Below are 25,084 nucleotides of genomic sequence, written 5' to 3'. Positions count from 1 at the left end.
CCCTGGTGGGCTGTGCGCTTGGCTCCACCCACTCGTGCGCCTCGGCTGCCATTCCAGCCCAGGACCCAGAGAGCCACTACTTCCACCGCTTCCGTCGCAGCCTTGTCATCTGGGTACCGGTGACAAAATACCCTCGTTGAGACTTGGCTGCCTTTGAAGTCACTCTGGGCGCATCTGGAACATGAGCGGCCGGGCCCGAGCGAGGGCGCGAGGCATGGCCCTCAGCCCCAGCGCCGCGGAGGTGGGGCGCGTCCAGGCCTCGCCATTGGTGGGTAGAAAGCTTAGCAGCTGCCATTGTCTCGCTCACTCCTACCTCTGTTTCCTTCGTGGACACCGCCTTCCTCGGCATATATCTCTTCCTCTCTGCTACGAAGTAGTGGCTTATCTTCTCTTTCAACTTTGAGTCCTTCCAGGGTTTCTCACATTTTTTTTTCCCCTGTGGGGGAGCTTATCTGAGTAAGATATTAATATAGATATTTCAGTCAGTGAAAAGGGTTGAAAATGGGAGGCAAGTATATCATTAAGTTTTTTTTTTTTTAACATCTTTATTGGGGTATAATTGCTTTACAATGGTGTGTTAGTTTCTGCTTTATAACAAAATGAATCAGCTATACATATACATATGTTCCCATATGTCTTCCCTCTTGCGTCTCCCTCCCTCCCACTCTCCCCATCCCACCCCTCCAAGCTGTCACAAAGCACCGAGCTAATATCCCTGTGCCTTGCGGCTGCTTCCCCCCAGCTATCTACCTTACTACGTTTGTTAGTGTGTATATGTCCGTGACTCTCTCTCGCCCTGTCAAAACTCACCCTTCCCCCTCCCCATATCCTCAAGTCCGTTCTCCAGTAGGTCAGCGTCTTTATTCCTGTCTTTATCATTATGTTTTAATTACTTCATTCGTTTGTAAGTCTCCTCGTAAAAATGGCTGTCCCTTCAAAGGTACCATTATGTGGTATATAATCTAATATGATCTGTCTCGCTAATTTATATATAAAAAGAAATAATGTCAGACACAAATGAAGTTTAGAATCAACCACTGTTTCTTGAGCAACCACTGTGCATAGGGCTCCTTATTAGACTTAGACAACTAGGTTGAATTGAGTGGCAAACCAGCAATTTTTGAGTGATGTTACATTTAGTATTTGGAGCAATACTTAGCAAAAACTCAGTATTTGGAGCAATATCTTAGACCAGAAGTGTTCAAGTGAGTAGTCTATGCCTTAACTCTCATAGAGAGGTCTTCTCTTGGTATCATCCATTTTTTTTTTTAGCAGGCTGATCTATACCTTCTTGAACAGAGAAGTAATTACCCTGAAGAGAAAATATTAATGGTTCCCTTCACCTGTTTTGTGAACTTTTGGAGCAGTTTATTGAGGAGAGTCATCATCTGAGCTGGTGGCCCAGATCTTCTGGGCTCAGTTTATTTTCTTGCTACAAATAGGTTCACATCAGAGGCCCCATGTCTGAAGGCTACAGGAGCATGAGGTCTGCGATCACCTGTACCACCTTCCAGAGGAGCTCTGATGAGCTCCTCGGGTGCAAGGATCACACCTCTGCCTCTTCCCACCTCCAGGGGCTAAGGGCTGTATCTGGCTCACAGTTGGCACTGAAATCAAAGACTGATGAATGGGGAAAACCGTAGCTCGTCCTTATCTTTATTCTGAAATGGGCAATCTTTTCTCCTCTCTCAAGCATCTTACCTGCCAACATTTTCTTTTCCTAGCTCACGGTAATCAAATGACATAGGACGTGATACCATTCTCATCTTGTGATAAAGTTTTGGTTTATGACTTAACATCTTAAATCTGACCAAATATTTTTTCCCCGTTTCAGCCTCTGTCTGTTGCTCTTAGTGACAGTGAAGCATCTTCTAGCAGTGACCACGTGGGAACCAGCAGGATTTCACAGAAATGTAAGTGCAGCTCTGTCTGTTCCATCCAGTTCCGTCCCACCTGAATGGAATAGGAGTGACTCTACTAAGCCTTTCAGCAGCAGACTCACTTCTTGAGCATCTTATCTTCCTTTTTTGAAGGATCCCCCTGTGTTTGCTGTGTTTCTTTGGGACTTCCAAACACAGAATCTGCCACTGAATTTCCTGATGCTGCTTAGCAGTTGGGAACCCCCAGATATTAGGAAACCAGTTTTTCTGATTCTGTCTGTTTACTGAATAATTTTGAAAACGTATTTTTAAATTCTTTGTGACACGTAAATGCCAATACCATTGCCTTGCAGGGATGGTAGTAACCTCACATGCCTGTTGTCCCTTCTCTCTTCTTCCTTCCCCGCCCACGGTAGACCTCACCATTTGGTGGTGGCTCTCTTACCTGCAGATCCAGGTTTGGCCTCAAGATACTTGTCCACGTGCTAGTCCAAGTAGCCCCTACCACACAGTATAATTTGGCATGCCCGATGCACTAATTTGCTAGGGCTGCCATGACAGAGTACCACAGACTGGGTGGCTTAAACAGTAGAAATGTCCTGTAATTCCAGCCCTACTGCCACCATTCAAGTGTTATTCCAGCTTTTCTTTGGGAATTTCCTTCGCATCTGCTGTGCCTTCTTGTGACTAGCAAGTGATGGAAACTCTTTATCCTTTGAGGGTAGACTGATTTTTTTTTTATTTTTAAAAATTGTGGTAAAATAGGTATAATATAAAGTTGACCATTTTAACAGTGTTTAAGTGTACAGTCCAGTGGCATTGAGCACATTCACATTGCTGTGCAACCATCACCACCATCCGTCTCTAGAACAGTTTTTCATCTTACAGAATTGAAACTCTGTACCCATTAAACAAGAACTCCTCACTTGCCCCTCCCACCCCCAGACTCTGGGAACTACCGTTATATGGTAGAGTGAATTTTTAGAAACCATCAAACATCTTTTGAAACCAAGAGCAGTAAATGATATGGACAATCTAGTGAGAATAATCGAATTTTTAAAAAATTAAATAAATTTTGTGATTTTCCTGGGAGACTCCAACTCCACTGAGAAGGGTGTGGACAGCAGTTTTGGGCAGGTGGGTAGCGCCATTTGGGGTAGTTGCATACGGTGACTGTATCAAAGGACAGTGGTCAAGTCAGTGGCCTAGAGGTTTGTCCTACTATTAGCCACATTACTTTGTAGTAATAATTCTGTAATATAAAATTTATATTTTCACATTTCAAAGTGCCAAAGTTGTATCCGAAAAATTAGCATCTTTTTGTACTTATTTAAAAAAGAAAATAGTCATCAGGAAACAGATTTTAATTTCCCATTTTCTAGAACCTAACAGTAAGTGACACATCCCAAGGTGACGTGCTGACTTTCATTCTCAGGGGAGTGATGTAGCATAAACACTGATGGCAGTGTATGGGCATTTCTCTTCCTGTGATTGAGAAGGGGGAAAGGTTCAGCCCCAATCTGTACAGAAGTTGATGTGGCCAATCTTAGTCTGTAATTCTTTGGGTGTTACACAAGAGCTACAGGAGGGAGACCAGCCCTCCATAAATGGGTGTGGAGTGGGATATAGGGAGATAGAGCTTTCTCCTTAGCCAAGAGGAGAATCAGGTCAGCCCCAAATGTTATGAGGTAGGACTAACTCAGAGTCTGTTATTTCTAACAAAACACGCCATGCTTCCTTCACAGTTTTCAGCTTTCAGGCTGCAGACTTCTGTATAGTCATGACTGTTTTCAGCAATGTGGGCCAGTTTTATTAAAAGCTACAAAAATCTGAGCTTTGGTTCTAGATGCATCTTTTTTTCTGGCTTCGCTGAGCGGCATGCGGGATCTTAGTTCCCTGACCAGGCGTTGAACCTGGTGCCCTTGACAGTGAGAGCTCAGAGTCCTAACCACTGGACTGCCAGGGAATTCCCTCTAGATGTTGTTTTCTTTTTTTGTGTGTGTGCGGTACCCGGGCCTCTCACTGTTGTGGTCTCTCCCGTTGCGGAGCACAGGCTCCGGATGCGCAGGCTCAGCGGCCACAGCTCACGGGCCCAGCCGCTCCGCGGCATGTGGGATCTTCCCAGACCAGGGCACGAACCCATGTCCCCTGCATCGGCAGGCGGACTCTCAACCACTGCACCACCAGGGAAGCCCTAGATGCATTTTTGATATGATAGTTGTAAATGATATCACTAGCATGAAATGTTATTGATGTATGTAATATTAATAATATATAACATTTTGGTGTTCTCTTCATATTTTAGGTGAAGGTGGTCTATCTTCTGGTGATGCTGGATGTACCTTCAAGGAAAGAGTTGGGAAAATCAGACGAGAGATGATGGATTTGAGTGTCTGTACCAGAGAGAAATTGGCCCATGTGAGAGACTGCAAAAGAGGTACCCAGTCTTCATGTTACTTATTTTTAAATTTTTATTTATTTTTTTGGCCATGCCATGCTGCTTGTGGGATCTTAGTTCCCCGACCAGGGATTGAACCCAGACCCCCTGCAGTGGAAGCACAGAGTCCTAACCACTGGACTGCCAGGGAATTTCTTACTTTTTTTTTTAATGTTACCAAATTTTGCTTAAGAAATTTTAATTTAAATTTAATAAAATATACAAGTTCATGTATTGCCTTAAAAGATATGTATTGAACATCTGCTATATTCAAGCATTATCTAGGCATTAGTTGTTTTAGCCTTAATTCTCTTTCATTAATAGGAAGAGTAACATTTTCTCCAGAACTACATTTCACTTGTTGAAAACCTTTTCTCCTTACACCTGAGGTAGGGGTCAGCAAAGATGCTTTGTCTCTTTCCCAACCTTTTTCCTATATGGGGAATAACCTTTCTGGACTTCAGGTCTAAAAAGAAAAATGTAGCCTCTTTGGGGAATTCTTTAGGGAGATTCTGGGCTTACCCCTGAAATTTAACCTAGGATTGCATGTGTATTTTCAGGAAAAGTAGGCCTATTGTTTCCATAGGATTCTCAAAAGGCTTTGTAACCCCCTCTAAAAGTTAAGACTCACTGATGTCGGTCAGTCTTTTTCAAACTCTTTCAAACCATGCAGCAAAAATAAGTACATAAATTGTTCTCCAGCATACACACACTACACAAACGCAACTGAAACAAAGTTTCATGAAACAATTCTTGCCCTTCCTATGGGCAGCACACTCCGATCCATTCTATTGTATTCTAGTCTTTCTATGAAACATGACGGTTCACCTCACTTACTTTCATAACTGCAGCACTAATGGGTCATGATTACAGCTGGAACACACTGTTGTAAGTGGTCTTAAAGGGTATTGCCAGCTCTGATATTCTAGATGACTTCTCTTTGTCCATTAATATGAGCAGCTAAAATATGTTGCCATGTCCTCTGGGAGAACAACAACAAAAAAAACCCTTTAATTAAAATAGCACAAAGATTCCTTGTTCCTACTGGATATTTGCACGTCAATGAAAAAAATATCGCCTGCCTTATCAGTACACAAAAGATGTTGCAGCCATGAAGCCGCGCAGCCGCTCCCACGGTGAGCCCCGAGGGAACTCAGGATGGAGACAGACGGGGCGCCGGCTGCCAAGTCTTCAGTCACAGCAGCCACCCTCCAATGATGCACCCTAAGGAGACTCAGGGTGGGAAAGAACAGGACACTGGCCCCAGATAGCTGAGGTGCATATCAAAGGAATGATTTCAGTGAGCCCAGACTCTTGCATCTTCCTGAACATAGAAAAGCGCTAAATTCATTAACTCGAGACATATGGTTTTACTTAATGAAAAGTAATCTTAGGATGTTCCAGTCTTCGTTGCAAAAAGTCCTATGTATCCTGGCTCTTCCGTTACCTCTTGGGAGCAGTCCCTCAGAACTGAGCTGCTGTGTCCTGGGCTTAAGCCCTCAGTTTTGTCCGCTGAATAAAACGTAACTCTTACCTTTTAGGTTGTGCATTATTTCTTAGTATATACACAGGTCAAAACTGAGGGAATACTACGTAAGGTGTACATGATACTTTTTCTTCCTCACCACCTCAGGGCTCATGTTTCCACCTCCTCCACCAGAAAGGCAAATAGTGACTATTTGATAATTCTTTCCTATAAGATGAACACTGGATGATTCCCTCCAAGGAGAGGTGAGAAGTACTTCCTTTGTGCCCTCCTGGAGTCTGTCCTGGATGCAGTTTATGCCATACTGGGCACTGACCAGCTACATCGTGGCCATCTCTGAATTTGTCCTGTAGATTTTGAAGAGGTGAATAAAAATTCTGTAGGGGATGGAATTCCTGGAAGCCCACATGGCCTCCCTGTGCCTGCAAAAGCAGAAGCCCAGAGCCCTGTCTGTTCTCACACAGGGAAGATGTAAAATTTTTTCTTCCATCCCCAGTCGCCCCCTTATCTCTGGGGGGCCTTTGCTGGGACCTACAGAGCCATCTAATCACTGAATGAAGTGATTTCAGAATTTTCCAAAGTATGGTGAACTTTTGATTATCTGGATTTCCAAGAGGATGGGGGTTGTATTCATGATAAAAACTGGAGAGTTTCTTTATAATCTGAGAGCACCATAATTCCAGAGCAGCATCTGAAACTGTTACTGAACTAAACTTGGGTCCCTTCCCCCATGCTCAGTAAAGCCAATCTACTGACATTGGGCTGTGGTGAAGGAAAGTGCAGCGTTTATTGTGAGGCGCTGTACGAGGAGTCTAGGACGGCTAGTGCTCAAAAAGCCCAAACTTCCCGAAGGGTTTCAGCAAAGCATGTTTAAAGGCAAAGTGAAAGAGGGGCGCCCCAGGGTCTGTGATCAGCTCCTGCACAATTCTCTGGTGGGCTGATGGTGAGGTAACGGGTTAATATTATCAATCCTTAGGTGCCAGTAGGTCTGGAGGGAGCTCATGGTCATCAAGTAGTTAATTTCTTCCATTTGGTAGGGGTTTTAGCATCTGTAAAACAATTCAGGAAATGTACACCAGATACTATTACCTACATACTTCAGCAAGGAGCTAAAGCAGAGGATATGAGGGAGGCCCCGTGGGGTCCTGCTTGGTTACAAAATGCTTACTTGATCGATTTGAGAATCAGCTGGAAGGCAAGCTTTGGAAGGAGTCCTGGGGTAGTGGAATTCAGATGTTTCTTTTCTCCCCAAAACAAGAATGTCAGCGTCTGCTCTCAGGTTCTTATGAGGCCTGCCTTACACAGGATCCTTTTGCTTGCAGGGCTCCAAAGGTTATCAGGCAGTTGGTTACTAGAGCTTACCTTGTGTCACTGAACAAGAATCCTTGCTTTCTAGCAACAATTATGCATATGCAAATACATTTTTTGAATGCTGTGATTAATATGAACACAATGGGTGTTTTTTGGTTAAAACATGTTTTTTCTTTGTTTTCTTCAGGTTCCAGTGGAATACCTGTGAAACTGGTCACAAATCTTTTTAATTTAGACTTGCCCCAGGACTGGCAGCTATACCAGTATCATGTGACATACAGTCCAGATATAGAATCTAGAAGGCTGAGAATTGCTCTGCTGTATAGTCACACGGAACTTTCCAACAAAGCAAAAGCATTTGATGGTGTCATCCTTTTTCTCTCCCAGAAGCTAGATGAAAAGGTATGGTATTTTTAATTTTTTAATACACACATGTGTGCATATATTTATACTCCTTCATGTAGATTTTAGAGGTTAGCTGATTTTCATGACAGTTGGAATGAGTACGTCACTCACTCCTTTTCTCTTTCTTATTCCCATGCCTGAGAGCGAAAGACTTCTTAATTAAGACCTCATCAGGATTGATTTCTTAATTAAGAAGCTGATGGTCTGGCATTTAAAAAAGAAGAGCTGTAATACAAACACTGCTTTTTCAACTACTTTTTTAAAGGCAAAGTGTCCTTGAAATAGGAATCCTTTTCAACTTTGCCCAAATAGGCAAGAGTTTAAGTAACAGGGACTTCCCTGGTGGTCCAGTGGTTAAGACTCTGAGCCCCCAACGCAGGGGGCACGGGTTTGATCCCTGGTTGGAGAATCCCACATGCTGCAGGGTGTGGCCAAAAAAAAAAAAAAAAGTTTAAAAAACACCATTTAGCCTATGGCCTAAGAGCTTTAAATTTACTCTACATGTTTTTGCTCCTGCACATTGTGTCCACGTGTCCAAAGAACTTTACATCAATCCTGATTCTAAAACTGTCATTTCTTTCATGCCTTGTTGCATCATATGAAATAGTTTCATGACTTGTTCCATCATATGAAATAGGAGTTATTTGTGTCAATCTTAAGGATATGTTTAATGGTTATGACCATTGGATATGGCAATTGCAAGATTCATAGCCCTTTATTTTATTATTTTTTTTACGCCTTCCACATTTTTAGCCCTAAAATCAAGGTATTGTTATTGAGGTTTTTATCATACGCTTTGTTCTAAAGCAGTATGAAAATTATGAGAAAGAACTGGTTTCTGTATGAAAAATTAAAACAGAGTATTGGATTAAAACTTGACGCTTCTATCCCTTGGAAAGCTTAATCTTTTTTTTTTTTTTTTTTAAGTTCAGCATTTTGAACACCAAGAGCATAAATGTAAATTTCTAGATTCCATGTGTATCTTTGTTAATTTCCTCAAGAAGTATGTTTCTGAGCACTCTTGGAACCTTTTTCCTTTTATGAGACTGTGAGATTTATAGGAGCTACTTGAGTGTTTATTTCATCTGAATATGGAGTTTAAAAATTACACCATATGATTAAATTTAAGGACTTGGAAAATCTGGATCTGTAAACTTAGAAACATTTTTATTCGTCATGAGTCCTTATTGATCCCTCAATATTTTGTCCTATGACTAGATGTTGATAGCATGCTAATATGGCCTCTCATACTTAAATGATATATTTCAAGGGCATTACTATCATTAAAGATCTTGTTCTTCTAAATACATTTGTAGTAACAGTTTGGAAATTTGGATATATTAAAAATCATATAGCCCCCTTGAATGGTCCAGCTTTCTTCAATTTTACCTAATGAAAATGGAGGAATTTTACTCTACAGATGCTAGGAATAAGTGAGTATTACTCATTTCTCTTTCAAAGTGAGCATGTAGTATATGCCACACATCTTCTTATTGTTGGGCATGGAGTCTAATGAGGATGCAGGGTTTAAATAGATGGTGAAAACGAGGTGTGACAGATCAGACCTGTTGCTTCTGTCTTCCAGACAGAGGGGATACTAGATTTAGACAGAAGAGTGTTGTCTTATTTTCTATCAACATATGACCTACCATCTAATGACAGTAAAAATGAGATAGTAAAAAGAAACTGTTCTAACAAAGGTTGCTAGTCTCATCTTTTTCTTCTGGTCTTAATACTGACTCAGGCTTAATCCTGTGCTCCCATCCATCCCCTACACACGTTATAGGATGCTTATTTTCATGGAAAGAGCCCCTCCACTGATTCACTCATTGCACCCCCAAATAGTGCAGTTCTAGAAGTCCTGTTCTGCTGCCTCCTGGCCTTCCACTGTCTTTCAGACCCCATCTGTGCATCTGTGGCCGCGACCCAGGTTGCTGTCACCGGTCACATCTATTTGCCACTCTCATGCATTCCCTCTGCACTTATAAAGAGCCTACTGTGTACCAGGCAGGGTGCTGGCACCTTGGAGGAAACCAGGATCAATAAAACAAGGATCTTGTTGTCAAAAACGTTTCAATTTAGTACTGAAGTTATTTACAAATAAATTCAGTGCAAGATAGAATGACATAAGCGGCATAATAATAATTAGTGGTTTTGTTATGCTAGCATTTATCGAGCATTTATGAGGCGTTAGGTGCTCTGCTTGGTTGTTCTCTGGATTAGCCCCAGCACAGCTCTCTTGAGATGAGCAGATCTGTGTTTTATGTCCCACCTACCACTGGACTACATTTGATGAGCACTTAACTCTGCCAGGCTGCTGTATGCATGAACTCATTTAATCCTCTCATCACCCCTGGAGCCTTAGAGAGGTTAAGTGTCTTACCCAAGGTCTTCAAAAAGAGGTGATGAAAGGAAAGATTATTCCCAGCAGGGCACTTCAGTGGGAATGGTCATTAATTTATCTCCTGGGCAGGATTTGAATTAATGAAAGGGGAGATGGGGAGGACCAGAGGAGCAAAAGCACAAAGATGGGAAGTGAAGGGCATAGTTTAGAAACTTCTGGTTGTTCAGGCTTAGCTGGGAAGGCTTGCAAGTTGTGGCTCCAAAGGTAGGGCGAACTTTGAATGTCCTGCTGAGGAACAGGAACTGTCCTCCGTGGGGCACTGAAGCCTTTGAGGAGAGTTTCCATAGAGCCATGTAACATTTCAGTGACTGATCACATCCTGTTGAATGGCTGACAGAACAAAGTGGGACGATTAATAAAGTGCCGCTGGAATAATCTGGGCAGGCTGTCGAAAGAACTCGAACGAGGTACAAAGCACTGCTACGGATAGGGATAAGATCCATGAATTATCCCATTTAATCTTCATTATCCTGGTCTCACTCCCACGTTAGAGATGGGAAAAGGTCTTAAAGAGTTGCAGTAACTTGCTCCGCAACATGCAGGCTGCAAGAGGCAGAGAACCAGGGTCTGTGCAACTCCCCGTCACGTGCTCTTGGGCTCGGTGGTAAATATTGGTATTGGAACAGCTGAAATGGAGCAGAGAAATCGCTGGTGTCGAAGGGCGAAGGCTTGCCAACCCGTTAAGATAAGTGGATGGAGAGGAGGAAGTGAAAGCGCACTCTGAGAGTGAGGGTGTGGGATGCACAACAGGCGGGAAGCGAAGAGGAGTGGTGTTTGGTGGGGGAAGTGCAGGGGGTGCTGCCGATTTTGCTCTTTGGTGGCTGTTAGGAGTGGGGTTCCTGAATAAAGCTCTGAGTGGGGACCGTCTGCTGCCAGCCACTCATCCCAGCATACTTTGTTGGCTTACGCCTTTGTCCTGAGATACTGGCAGCAGTCTGAGTGCCGCTCCCCCATCTCCTGCCCATTAGACTTCTAGATGTTGATAAGCTCTTCCCGCAACTCGCCACCTCTGACTTCTCTACAGTTCTATCTGAAGCAAGAAACGCCTCAGTGAAATATTTCATCCCCTGTGAAAGGACACATTTCTCTTTGTTTCCCTGAAGTGAACTATCCCTGCCCTACATTCTTGGTTCAACCTAAAAGCCATTAAAACGACACTTTCACCATGGAAAGTAGGGGTAAAATACATAAATGCCTGCTAATAAACTGACCTCTTGTAATTCCTTACCCTTCTGAAAAACCCTTGATCATAGATTTTTACTGACTGATTTGTTGTTTTTTATTCCAGAAATCTATCCTGAGCCCTCCCTGATCTGAAGAGCTTTAAATTTGGTTAGGCGTCTGGTATAAAGACCTATTCATGCGTTCATTATAATTGTTAGAACGTTGTTCCAGATTATAAGAACCCTAGGGATTTCTCTAGACCTTACAAAAGTTAATAAAATCAGATTTCATATCTGTTTAAACTTTCACCATTTTCTCCTCTCTCTTTCCACATTTATGTTTCCCTCTCGTCTGTTCCCTATCCTTTGCTTTCTTCTTCTCTGTTCCTCTGTTTTTTTGAATGAACTTTTGAGAGGCTTCCCTCTGAAATCCATGAACCCAGGATGGGCAGGAAAGTTCATTAGTAGGCTTCTGGGCATCCATGAACGTCTGAAAATGGGTACATTATATACATTGCTGCTATATATACACATGTGACATTTTCTTTGGAGAATGTCTGTAACTTTGATCAGACTCTCAGAATAGGTTGTGACCTGTCTTCCCACTCCCACTCCCCAGAAAGGTCAAGAACCGCTGCTCTGGATTCTCTTTGGATTGAATGTTTGAACTCCGAGGCCGGTTTTGATTCTCTATTAAGAAGTTCGAGAGGAAAGAGATGTGTTGCTTTTCTGGTATTAGCAAAATACAGCGAAAAAACCCTTCCAAACGTAACGTAATCATCAGATTATTACATTACCAACACCTGCAGTTTCGTTTTTGTTATGCCTATTACGTTGGGACGGCTTTAGCATATGCACGTTCTGTGTGCTTGAGGTTAATCCGTAGAGTGCATTTTAAGTACTTCTTTTTTCAGGTCGTGGAATTGTCAAGCGAAACTCGAAGAGGTGAGACTGTAAAGATGACTGTCACTCTGACGAGGGAGCTGCCGGCAAGTTCTCCCGTGTGCATGCAGGTCTTCAGTATCATCTTCAAGAAGTAAAGTGCCTTAAATGTGAATCTAATTTAGGCTAGTGATGCGTGTCATCGTAGAGCCTGGATATTCAAAGTATTAACCGTTTTGTAGGCAGTGTGCCAGCAGCAGTGTCGTCTTTAGGGAAATTTTCCATATCCTTTCATGTACTTGTGCAATAATACACACCACGGTCCATCACGGCCTCAGACGGGCACCTCTGTTGCTATCCAGTATCATCTGTATGGAGACAAAGGACTCAAGGGTTGTGATGTCTCAGTGGCTGCAGGGCAGGTGCCTCTTCCCTTTTCTTCTTTTTCTGTACCCACTCCCAGCCTCCACCGCCAGACTTAAAAGAGGCATATGTCTGGGTTAGTAAACTGAAGGATTGGTTTTTCTCCTGGCTGATTGATTTGAGGTGTGAAAGGCCATCACCATCTGCTTTCTGCTGTCACTTGCCTCTCAGCCCCCTTTCCGTCCCCATGTGTCCCTGGGGGCAGCAGGAAGGTTGTCACCAAGTTTCTCAGTGTTCTTCAAACTGACCTGAGGATCACTTGCTTCCGTGTCATCTTGGATGTTGGGTGGGACTCCACAAAATGCAGATTCCCTAGCGCCTCACTGGACCTAATGAATAGAATTTCATGAGTGGGGCCTGAAAAATGCACATTTTTAGCAAGCTTCCCAGATGACACGTGGGAGCACGAAAGCTTGAGAACCACCGTTTTCCCTGCTATGGGTGTGGATCACTAGCATGATGTGTTAAAAACCTAAGATTTGAGCCCCCTTCACTCAACAATGGCCTCTGGACAGGATGAGGACAGGGGAGTTTGGGGTTTTGCTGAGTAGGGCACGTAAAGGAACTTTCATCACACAGATAACATTGTTTTCTGATTCTAGTCAGACATCTTGCCGAGCATCTTTAGATCATATCTGGGCCTCAGCTCAGCATTGTAAAATGCCCTTCAGCAGCCAGTCTTGCATGTGCCCCCCTGAGGGGACTATTTTAAGTCAGCTGACGTTTGCAAGGTGCTTTGCAGTGACAAAGCTCTTTGTGTGATGTTAGAGCTTCCTTGATCCTTACTCGAGAGCCCTGAGCCAGGTGGGATTAAAATCCCCGTTTTACAGATGAGGGGACTGAGGCTCAGATGACATTGGACAGCCAAAAATCATGCAGTTGGAACCCCTGTTTTCGGACTTGAAACTCTCCTGTTCCCCCCGTGCATGGGGCAGCCTCAGATCAGTGATGTGTCACGTTACAAAGGTGACCAGGATTAGTTGCTGAAGAGGCAGTCTTGTCGTTTGGTACCGCTGGGAAGCCTGAGAGCCTCATTAGCAGCAGCCTCCTTGGGAATGTGACTTGGTGCAGCCGCTATGGAGAACAGTACGGAGGTTCCTTAAAACACTAAAAATAGAATTACCATATGACCCAGCAGTTCTACTCCCGGGTATATATGTGGAGAAAACTCTAATTCGAAAAGAGACATGCACCCCAATGTTCATAGAAGCACTATTTATAATAGCCAAGACGTGGAAGCAACCTAAATGTCCATCGAGAGATGAATGGATAAAGTTGTGGTACATATATACAATGGAGTACTACTCAGCCACAAAAAAGAATGAAATAATGCCCTCTGCAGCAATGTGGATGGACCTAGAGACGATCATACTCAGTGAAGTAGGCCAGACAGAGAGAGACAAATATCATACAATGTTGCTTATATGTGGAATCTAAAAAAATGATACAAGTGAACTTATTTACAAGACAGAAATAGACCCACAGACATAGGAAAAAAATTTATGGTTACCAAAGGGGATGCGGGGGGAGAGATAAATTAGGAGTTTGGGATTAACATATACACACTAAGATATGTAAAATAAACAACAAGGACCTACTGTATGGCACAGGGAACTATATTCAATATCTTGTAATAACCTATAATAGAAAAGAATCTGAAAAAGAGTATATATAACTGAATCACTTTGTTGTACACCTGAAACTAACACAACATTGTAAATTAACTATACAAAAAATAAGAAAGAAAAAGAAGGGAAACAGCCTCCTCATCTCAAAATAAGAAAGAGGCCAGAAGAGCCTGTGGACATGGCTTTTCTCACCTCATCCACACCAACCAGAATGTTACAGTCATAACTGGAAAGTGACCACCTCCTTATTGCAGTTAAACCCAGAAAGGTAGAACTAATTTCAATTGTGTCATTCCCAAACATGAAGTGATAGTTCTTGTATATACACTCATATGTATATTTAGCAGCTAAACCTTCCAGTATTATAACAATAAGAGTTCTGGACTTTTCTATTGTTTTTCTTTCAGCATGCATACAAACTTGGAAGTATACTGTTATCAACGGTTGTTTAACAGATTTTAAAAATATATACTTGCAGGATCTTAAAAAAGTTGTCCATGTACCAGATTGGACGGAACTTCTATAAGCCTTCGGAGCCTGTGGAAATTCCCCAGCACAAGTAGGTTTGTTCATGTCTTCTGTTACTCTGAAATTGTTATAATGTGAACAGCATAATTTGTGATGCAATATTATACCGTTATGCCTCCTGTGAGAGATTCTGTGGTATGAAAAATAATGGATTTTTAAAATTTTCAAGTTCTTTATAGAATGGTGAATGTCAGAAGCTAGCAGCCTGTTTTCTTATATTAGTGTGCTAGGTCATTATCATAAATCCTAGAAGGAATTCAGAAACTGAGTTTTCTGTGTATGACAAGTTGTAATGAGAGCAGAATAAGCTCTATTATGTTATACCACATAGCTGGGGCTCTGTAATCTTGCTGATAGAATGTTAACACAGCCAGGGTGGTTGTTTGGAAATTACTGCGTAAGCAGATGTCAGACACACAAGCCGGCTAAGCTGCCCTAGTGAACTGTTAGGAACACTCGCAGAGTTTTTACCCTAAACTGGGAGGTAGATGCTGCAGGGAATGTGACCGGCTGTGTCTTGAACTGGTTGTTACTCAGCTCTCCAAAATAAGTAGCAGTGCCAAGACAGAGGCAGCCAGACAGAGGCAGCCAAAGACAGATGCGAAACAAATGGAGAAGTTTGGACGGTCCCTGCCTTACAGTATTTCGATTTACAATATTTCGACTTTATGATGACGTGCAAGCCGTGCACATTCAGTAGAAACCATACCTCAAATTGTGAACTTTGACCTTTCCCCGGGCTAGCGGATGTGGAGATGATACTCGCTGGCGAGGCTGGGCGGCGGCAGCCACGGCTCCCAGGCAGCCACCCGATCACGAGGGTAAACGACCGACACACTTACAACCATGCTGGACCCACACAATCATTCTCTTTTTCACTTGCAGTACAGAATCCAATAAATGACATGAGGTATTCAACACTTTCTTATGAAATAGGCTTTGTGTTTGATAATTCTACCCAACTGTCAGCTAAAGTAAGTGTTCTGAGCATGTTTAAGTTGGCTAGGCTATGATGTTCGGTAGGTTAGGTGTATTAAATGCATTTTCTACTGAGGATATTTGCAACTTATGGTGGGTTTATCAAGATGAAAACCCATCATAAGTTGAGGGAGATCTGTACAGAAAAGATAGAAAGTGGAGGCAGGGAGTTCGGCTTCTGCCGAGTAGAGGAAAAGGGCAGGGTTTCTGTATGTTAATTCAGTGTGTCAGAGTGGTCTGTCTAAAGCATCCTATTCATTCACCCCCGTCACTTATCTCTCCACCTGGATTAGAAATCCTCGTGGGCCCAGTGTTGTGCTGAGCTAGAGCTGGTCCTAGTGCATATGCTTGTCCTGAAAGCTGGCATGAGTATCACAGCAAATGAAGTCCACAAAATATAAACTGAAATGATTTTTAAAAAATATTTGTCTTTTCTTTCATGCCATTTCCATAACGTTTTCTTATTCAAGACTTCAGACTATGATATTCATAAATGTGGAAAGGGGATGTAGCCACTGCTCCAGTTTTCCTTGTATGTCTGTACGTGATATCACTTAGATTATTTCTTAATCTCATTATTAAGTGTAGTCATTGTCTTCACCATTGAGTCAGTGTGCTTTTCTGAACCTAGATGTTTTCATGCTGGGATGGATCCCCCCATAAACATTTTAATCCTACAGTTGTACTCTCAACCAGAGGCGATTTTGCTCCCCAGGGGGACATTTGGCAATGTCTGGAGATATTTTTGGTGGTCACAGTTTGGGGGCTGATACTGGCATCTAGTGGGTGGAGGCCAGGGGTATTGCTAAACATCCTGCAATGCATACTAGAGCCCCTGACAAAGAATTTTCCAGTCCAAATGTCAGTAGTATCAAGGTCAAAACAATGCAGCTCTACAGGAATGTATTTTATCCTAAATATATGTTTAAAGACACTCCAGCTGGAAATAACTGAAGTGTTAAGTCAGCCACTGAAAGAAATCAGATTAAAGAAAAATTGTTTCATGAAATCTAGAGAATTGGAATGTAAAGTCGCCATTTTAAAGTGTTTATTGTTTTCCTGATATAACATTTAAAACATTTAAAAAAATTTTATTTATTAAAATTTATTTATTTAATAAATTTTATTTATTAAAATTTATTTATTTATTTATTTTGAAGATTGTCCCTTTGGCCTGGGTTTGCCATTTCTGTGTCACATTTTGAAAGCAAGCTCCTGTTTGGTGCTGACGTGAGTTATAAAATACTCAGGAATGAGACTGTTCTAGAATTCATGACAGATCTCCGCCACAAAACTGGCATGTCCTGCTTTACCCAGACGTGTGAGAAACAGCTGATTGGGCTCATTGTCATTACAAGGTAAAAGCCTGCATTTAAATAGACTCTTCTCTAGAGAATGCATTATGTATGCCGTGTGGGAACAGGGCACTGGCCTGAGCCCAGACCTGATCAGTCTACTGACCTGTTATAGACCTGACCGTTCTCAATTGTCTAGAGTGCAGGCTTCCTCGAGGGGCATGCTTGGTGGTCCACAGTCTGACCTGGTCCTTCCTTACCTCCTGCTGTACCCTCTCCCCTAACCGCCAGTGGTCTGCATTTTGCTGCTCCAGCCCCTCTGCCTGGTTCCCCCACCCCCATTTCTGCCTTTTAGATTTCTGCTCCCACAAAGTCCAGCTCAAACGTTACTGCTTTTCTGAAGCTTCCCACCTTCCACCTGTCCATTCAGTTGGAATTATTCAGTTCCCGCCCCTGTGCTGCTCCCCAAACCCAATGCTTTTTTTTCTTTCTTCCTTTCTTTTTTTTTTTTGGCCACACCACGCGGCTTGTAGGATCTTAGTTCCCTGACCGGGGATTTGAACCCACGCCCTCGGCAATGGAGGCTCAGAGTCCTAACCACTGGACCGCCAGGCAATTCCCAAAGTCCAGTGTTTGTAAGCCACCTCTTTAGAGCCATTTCATTTCATTTTATTACATCACAGTGTAAACAAGCAGGACCCTATGGGGCCTTCCCAGGCAGACCTCTGCCCCATATCCTCTTTTTTAGCTCCTCTGTGAAGTACCCAAATAACAGTATCTGATGCACATTTCCTTCACCACAACCCGATGTGTCAGTAGACTGGCTTTACTGCGCGTGGGCGAGCAGACCCAAGTTTGATTCAGTAACAACAGGACAGAACATCAGGTCCGTGTCTCATCTGTGCTATAAGATTATGAGGCCGTTAAGGCTGAGACCTTTCAAGTCTCTAGGTTTGTCTGTGTATACATTTGTCATCAATGCACATTTAAACTGAATGGGACATGGGCAGTTAGGTGACTTCGTGAGGACCAAGAAGCCCCACCTACGCAGCTGCTGGTCCAGGGACACTTCTTTTAGAGGACGCACTAGTCTTCTCCTAGTCTGGCTTGGAATTTCCACTTGAAGTTGTTTTTCTGGGTTACAGAGTAGAGAGGTGGTGCGGATTGAATTCCACGCTGCCCCCTTATTCTCCTGTCATGATCTTCATGGATTAAGTTATCACACTATTTCACAGTCACCCTGCAAGGTACCCAGAGCCCAGAAGAAACCTGACAAGGAGGTTTCTGTCCCAAGGCTGCGGTGGCATGAGAGAATGTTCCAGGCCACACGGTACCTGATGAAGGGGAGAAAGAGCTTAGAAGGATCTTAGCCGACCTGCTTTGCAGTTTTGCCCAGGGTCAGCCCTAGGTGGGAGATGAAGCAGGCTTCCAGAATTGGGTGGTCCATCAGCCTGCTTGGGGTGCTTTTTATCAGAAGCACTAGTTGGGAGTTCAGAAAATCTTAGTGGCACCAGAAGCTGATGGGAAAGTTGTGAGCCATGCTTCAGCCTTTGAACATTTAAGAATGATTTACCTGAAGTGGCAGTGTATCTCAGTGAGAAAGCACGTGGTGGTCTAATGACTCTCCCACCGGTAGAGGTCCTCCTGTGAACGGAAGAGTCCGCCTGCCGATGCAGGGGACACGGGTTCGTGCCCCGGTCCGGGAAGATCCCACATGCCGCGGAGCGGCTGGGCCCGTGAGCCATGGCCGCTGGACCTGCGCGTCCGGAGCTTGTGCCCCGCAACGGGAGAGGCCACAACAGTGAGAGGCCCGTGTACCGCAAAAAAAAAAAAATAATAATAAGTTTTAAAAAAAGTATAGTGAAAGAGCCACTTACCTTGTAGGATTTGGGAAAAGAACTTAAAGATTTCTTGCCTTTACCAGATACAATAACAAAACCTATCGCATCGATGACATTGACTGGTCAGTGAAGCCCACGCACACCTTCCAGAAGCGGGATGGCACCGAGATCACCTATGTGGATTACTACAAGCAGGTGGGACTTGTCTTCCTTCATCCTCATCTCCCTTATGCTTAGCTCAGAAGAGGGTCCCTGTTCCTTTCCAATCCAACAAGTCCCCCAGTCTGTCGGGCTGAGTCTGCCTCTGACATAATTTTCTGACCTGTCCCTTCCCCTCCATCTCCACCATTCCTGTATTGGCTCAGACCCTCATCCTGTCTCCTGTGGTCCTTCCTATAGTCTGAGTTACCTCCTTTGAAACACACCTGATAATGTCACTTCCCCGCTTAAAATATTCCCATGGCTCTCTGTTGCTTTAGAAGTCAGATCTAAGCTCCTGGGCAGAATTCCCCAGGTCCTTTATGATCTGGCCACTCCCTGCCTCTTGAGTCTCATCACTTACCATCCCCTGTTTCCTTCTTGGGTTCTGCTGTGCCCACCATTCATGGTTCCTCGAGTCAGTTACCCCCTATGCATTTTCACACATGTTGCTTCCTCTTCCTTGATGCCCACTCATAGCCAGCCGGTCACTGAACACCCTTCAGTACTCAGCTCAGCAGTCAACTCTTAAGGGAGCCCTAGGATGCTCTCCCCCGGGTCCCCTCCCTGCACTTAGCTGTAGCCGACTATCACAGAAAGGACATGAATGGTCTGACTCCCCTCCTCAAGGCTGAGCTCTTGATTTCTGGATGCCCAGGGTAGCATTTAGTAGGTACTCAGACATTTATTGATGGAATCTCCTGCTGACTCTGGGAGCTTGATTCACAGTGATGACAATTTCCTCATCCCCACCATCCAACTTCAGTTCCTTTCAGAGGTGCCTTCTCTTTAATGTGCAGTCGTATTTCAGTCTCCAAAATCTCACTGTTTTAAAAACAAAAACAGAAAGCAAAAACCCTGCCTTGACCTTTCTATACCTTCAGGAAAAGCGATCTCTTTTTCCTCCTTAGCTCATTTCTTTAGAAGGTTGTCTAAACTAGCTCCAAGCACCTCTTCAGTTCTTCCTTCCTGAAGCCTCAGTAGTCTGGTACCCGGTTCTGCTGCTATGGAAATAGCTCTCCAAGGTCAAATTCAGCTACTGTTCTTATTCGGAGGGGCTTTTGGTGGCTTTGGACACTAGTAACCACTCCCACTGAGCTGAACTCCTCTTCCTTGGCCCCTCCGCACATCCCTGGTGGTTCTCTGCTAGGTTTCAGGTGGTTCTCTCTCAGCCTCTTTTGACATCTTCCTTCTTCATTTCCCCCAGACATTAAATGCTATTACTCACCATGGTCCCCTTGCAGAGGATCTTTGCTTCATATTTTGAGATTGTTCAAATATGGTATTTTTGCCTTGCCCTCATTCCTAAATTATATCCTCATCTCCATTTCAGACTGTATTTGCATGAATATCCTGCAGGCATCTCACACTAACATAATTCAAACTGAATTCATTGTCTTTCCCACTTCCCTTTCTCCTTGGGAATTCTGCCTCTCAGGAAGACATTTTGGTCCTTCCTCATCTTTACCGTCACCTCCTCGTTCGGTTGTGTAAGCGCTGAATCGTCCACGCAGAGCTTTTAGTCCAGTTCCTGCAGGTGATGAGCACTTCCTTTCTTCAACTGTAGCATCACACAGTTTGACCTCATCTCCCACGGCACTCCCACCGTGTGCCCCATGCTGCCATCACCCCAGTCTACTTGCTGTCACTCAGCCTTCGCTCATGTTCAAGGGACATTGGCATAAAGCCTCACTGTACCTTTCCTCTTCAAGGTCAAATGTCATCTCGTTAGTGAAGTCCTCTCTGACTTTGCTCCCTGTCACACTCACAGAAGAGCTAGCTGTTCTCTTCCCTGAGCACCTGTAGAACATTCCACATTGCTTCCAGAACACGTCTTCCTTATAGAACACGGATGGCATTTGACATTTGGCAAAGCGTCTTGTGCAGAAAATGTGCTCCATAAGTGTTCGTTTATCAGACACAAAGTTTGTTAAACTTTTTTTTTTTCTGCACAGTTAAATTCATTTTTCTTTGATGTATTTTAGGACCCGTGACATTTTGAAAAGGGAATCATGATAAAATCCCACTCACTTTCCTGTGTAATGAGTTGTGGTTCACTGCATATATATTAGGGAGAAAAGAAAGAAAATGGTGTCAATTTCTAGAATGTCCTCCTCTCTGTCCTAGGAAAGGAATGCTAAATTATTATGCAGTCAACTTTCAAAGTGGAAGACATCTTGATATTGACCTTTATATTTCTCTATTTTATCTTATCATGAAAAATATTTTCAAATGCTAAGAAAATTGGGGCACAGGAGAGAGTAAAGTTCAGCTGATGACACAGCTTAGTGGGTAGAATTCCTGGCCATGTTCCAGGTAAATGGAATATCCTCTTCCTGGAACATGTCCCAGTTTTGCTTGAGCTGTTCCTGGAACTTATAATACTCCCACGTTTTCTTCAAGGTTCTCTCTTGGATTCTACTTCCTTCACGAAGCCTTCCCTGATTTACCAGCCAGAAATTGTTTTCACTACCACCCTGTTCCCTACTCCTTGCGAGGGACCCAGTCCTGAGTGGTGTAACAAGCAGAGGTTCCCAGGTCTTAAGGGATGAATCCTGGCTGTGCTAATGTACAGTTATGGGACCTTGGCAAAGTTACTTAATTTCTGATGCTGTTTCCTCATCAGTGAAGGGGATGATGATAGTATTTGACTCATCGTGGTTAAGATTAAAGGAGGAAATGAATTAATTTACCAAACAGAAATAGACTCACAAACATAGAAAACAAACTTACAGTCACCAAAGGGGAAAGGGTGGGGGATAAATGAGGAGTTTGGGATTAACATATACACACTACTATATATAAAATAGATAAACAACAAGGACCTATTGTATAGCACAGGGAATATACTCAATATCTTGTAGCAACCTATAATGGAAAAGAATCTGAAAGAGAATACATACGTACGTGTGTGTGTGTGTGTGTGTGTGTTTGTATAACTATCACTTTGCTGTACACCGGAAACTAACACAACATTGTAAATCAACTACACTTCAATTAAAAAAAAAACATAGTACACATCCATTAAAAGAAGACTAAATGAGGGAAAATATAAGTGCTTAGCATATATTATTTGTGCTACTGGTCTACTTTGCTTTGTAGATAATGTAGTTATGTGTAAACGTAGGAACTGTGCCTCTTTTATCTTTGTATCCCCCGCTGTTCCTGGAATATAGCAAGCACGAGATGTGAATTAATGAAGTCACATATAAAAACACTCTGTGAAGCCTTCTCCAAGCTTTTCAGCCATAGCATTGTTGCAGTGATCACATTTCCTGAATTGTTTTTAATGACTTAAAGTCCTAATTGAATGGAGAAGCACTCACTGCTAGCTTCCTTAATTATAATTATTGATGTCAGTCAATAATATATAGTCGCCAGGCAGTTGGTAAATTATAATTCCAGTTGTTCTGTCATCAGTATTGAGTAAATTATACTGGGAATGAGTGTTCATTGGAAACTTTGCCGTTGGAAGGTAAATGAACTCGTGGCAAGGTGAGAATGTTGAAATTGAAGTTTACAAAGGGAAAGGGGGTGGGGTAGGAACTAATGATTGCTGAGGACTCATTATAAACCAGACACCACGCTAGTGGTTTACATGGGACACCTCTGAGCTACCGTTCTCCTCATGTCATAGATGAGGAAAGGTAAGTAACTTCCGCAGTGTCACAGTCCACGTACGTATTGATAGAAGAGCTGGGGATCAGATTTACATTTGTTGGAGTTCGAAGCTGTTTCCCTACAACATCATACTGTCCTGGGAGTGAAGGACAGTTGTGCTCTTTTGGGAAATCTGAGATTGACTCAATATAATCCTTGCCTCCAACTTGTGTATAGGTATTTTCAAAATGAGCACAGGTGCTTAGAGCCAGTTAGTTATGTATGGGGCAGTCTGCCTCAGTCTCCAATGGTGGAAATGCTGCAGTGGGGTCATGGCATTATGGATGGAGCCAGCTGAAGGCTATTCCTGTCTCTGGATGAAACTCAGAAGAGAGCAAGGAAATGAATGAAAAAAAAAATATTGCATTATAAAAGATAATAGAATCATGAAACTGACCCTGAGGTATAAGAGATAGGTCCTAGGAAGGAAGTAGAAATGAGTACATAACCATAGGGATTAGCAGGAACTTTTTTTCCTCTATTGAACGGATTTGCTTATCTATTCATTTGGGGATTACCTTGCTGCTCATAAGCAAGGATGCTCGTTTTACAGTGTTTCCATATTAACTTTTCCCTCATTAATCTTGCATCCTACAGCAATATGATATTACCTTATCTGACCTAAACCAGCCAGTGCTTGTTAGTCTGTTGAAAAGCAAGAGAAATGATGACGCTGAGGTTCGGATGGCCCACCTGATCCCTGAGCTCTGCTTTCTAACAGGTGATGTTTATGTTTTTATACTCTGTCAGGCTCTCAGTCACAGATTCCTGATGCTTTGCGGTGGGTAGAACCTCCTTAAGTTAGCTGAGTGCCGGAGCACTAATTTAACCCATGGAGGATGAGCCTTAAGTTATTTATTTCATCACAGAGGAAGCGGAAGGGTAGAGTGCTCTTTGGAAATTGCTCAGCACGGTGAAAGCTATCTATTTCCTTTATCTCGTGTATTCTATTTGTTAATTTGATGTTAAAATGGTCCCCAGATGTTTTCCTAAAACCAAGCTGTTCTTCCGCATTTTTTTAACTTCACTAGGCTAAGAAGCCACACGATTTAATTTTCTTCAGGTATATTCTTTGAGTGGTGCCAAAATGCTCCTTATTTTCTTTTTGCATAAGCTTCCAGAAGGTAATCTTCGCTCTCTAGTAGAAGCTGAATAACTGTCTCAGGTGCTTTTAATCATGCTTGTCTGATTACCAGGGTGAGACTAAGGGTGGACTTTCTACTTTTTACACTTTGTATTGCTGGGATCAGTTATCATGTGTATGTATTTCTTTTGTGATTAGAAAAGTTAACAAGGACATCATCCCTGCAGGGAGGGATGCCCATTCTTAGTGGTACTAATGACATCCCAGGTCTGCACAGTCCCCATGGTGGCCTCTAGCCACACGTGGTCACTGAGCACTTGACACATGACTAGTGCGACTGAGGGACTGGCTGGGGAAGTGCTGTAAGTGTCAAATACAGACTGGATGCCTAAGACGTAGTATGAAAAGGAAAGGGAAACTACCTCATTGACAAATTTTTCATATTGGCTGCATGTAGAAATGATAATATTTTGGATATATTGAGTTAAATAATATATACTACTTGAATAATTGCATCTGTTTCTTTTTGGCTTTTTTTTAATGTGGCTACTGTAGAAAAGTTTAAATGACACGTGGCTTGCATTGCTGTCAGATGGTGCTATCCAGATGCTGAATCTGATTCAGTTTAAGTGAAAACGTTTATTACCCTGTGCCTGAGATGGGCTGGGGTTACATCAAGGACTGTCCATTTTTCACTTTGTTTTCATTCACGTTGAATAGGGCTGCCTGGCGAGGCAAGATCTGATTTCCGGCTGATGAAGGCTGTGGCTGAAGAAACACGCCTCAGTCCTTTGGGAAGGCAGCAGCGCCTGGCCAGGCTCGCGGATGATATCCAGAGGTACAGGGACATCTCCACATCCAGACGCTTCACAGTATCTCTTTAGTGATAAGTTTGTTATCAGCAGTGATATCTCACCTTTATTGAGCACTTAACATGTACCAGGCAGGGTGGTAGCACTGTCCATGTATTGTCATGTTTAATTTTTACATCAGCCCTGTGAAGTAGTCAATTAGTCCTACCTTTTGCCAATAAGGAAACCACAGCTTTAAAAGATTTCAGAGTTTGCTCAAGGTCACGTGTTATTAAATGTCAGCACTCGGAGTTGAAGTCTGGTCTGTCTGGCTCAAAGTCCCATTTTGCTAACCAGTGAGCCACACTGGGAGCCTTTCCATCCCTGCGTGTCCCCCATGGGTGCAGTCTTCCTATAATTCTCTTGAGCAGGGAAAACAATGGTGAGTAGAAATAGAAGTCAGGAGCCCTAAAAAATCAGTCTGAATAATTAAGTTGTAATTTTATCTCTAATGATTAAAATTCTTTAGAAAGTAAGCCCTTTAATGATTTAAAACTCAACTCTATCAACAGAAACAAGGATGCTCGTTTTGAGCTGGAGACCTGGGGCCTGCATTTTGGATGCCAGATGTCTGTGACTGGCCGGGTTGTGCCTTCAGAAAATATAATAATACAAGACCACATAGTAAGC

The 25,084-nt window shown here is 42.9% G+C and overlaps 1 protein-coding gene across 1 annotated transcript in view; it reads left to right on the top strand.

The window, feature by feature from the left end:
- Positions 1–125: 125 nt before the first annotated feature.
- The window catches only part of PIWIL4 (piwi like RNA-mediated gene silencing 4), a 41,159-nt gene continuing 16,200 nt past the window's right edge, over positions 126–25,084 (top strand). The window contains exons 1-11 of the mRNA XM_024731308.1: positions 126–268; positions 1,835–1,913; positions 4,186–4,317; positions 7,302–7,516; positions 12,001–12,122; positions 14,498–14,578; positions 16,686–16,883; positions 18,745–18,856; positions 23,117–23,240; positions 24,324–24,441; positions 24,967–25,078. Coding sequence (XP_024587076.1) covers positions 182–268; positions 1,835–1,913; positions 4,186–4,317; positions 7,302–7,516; positions 12,001–12,122; positions 14,498–14,578; positions 16,686–16,883; positions 18,745–18,856; positions 23,117–23,240; positions 24,324–24,441; positions 24,967–25,078 — 1,380 coding nt within the window. The 5' untranslated portion in view covers positions 126–181. The remainder of the gene's footprint in view (positions 269–1,834; positions 1,914–4,185; positions 4,318–7,301; positions 7,517–12,000; positions 12,123–14,497; positions 14,579–16,685; positions 16,884–18,744; positions 18,857–23,116; positions 23,241–24,323; positions 24,442–24,966; positions 25,079–25,084) is intronic.

The sequence above is a fragment of the Neophocaena asiaeorientalis genome, unplaced genomic scaffold (assembly GCF_003031525.2).
Source record: "Neophocaena asiaeorientalis asiaeorientalis breed wild unplaced genomic scaffold, Neophocaena_asiaeorientalis_V1.1 scaffold143, whole genome shotgun sequence".
Lineage (NCBI taxonomy): Eukaryota > Metazoa > Chordata > Mammalia > Artiodactyla > Phocoenidae > Neophocaena > Neophocaena asiaeorientalis.
The sequence above is the reverse complement of the archived record's forward strand: the minus strand, read 5'-3'. Positions and strand labels throughout refer to the sequence as shown.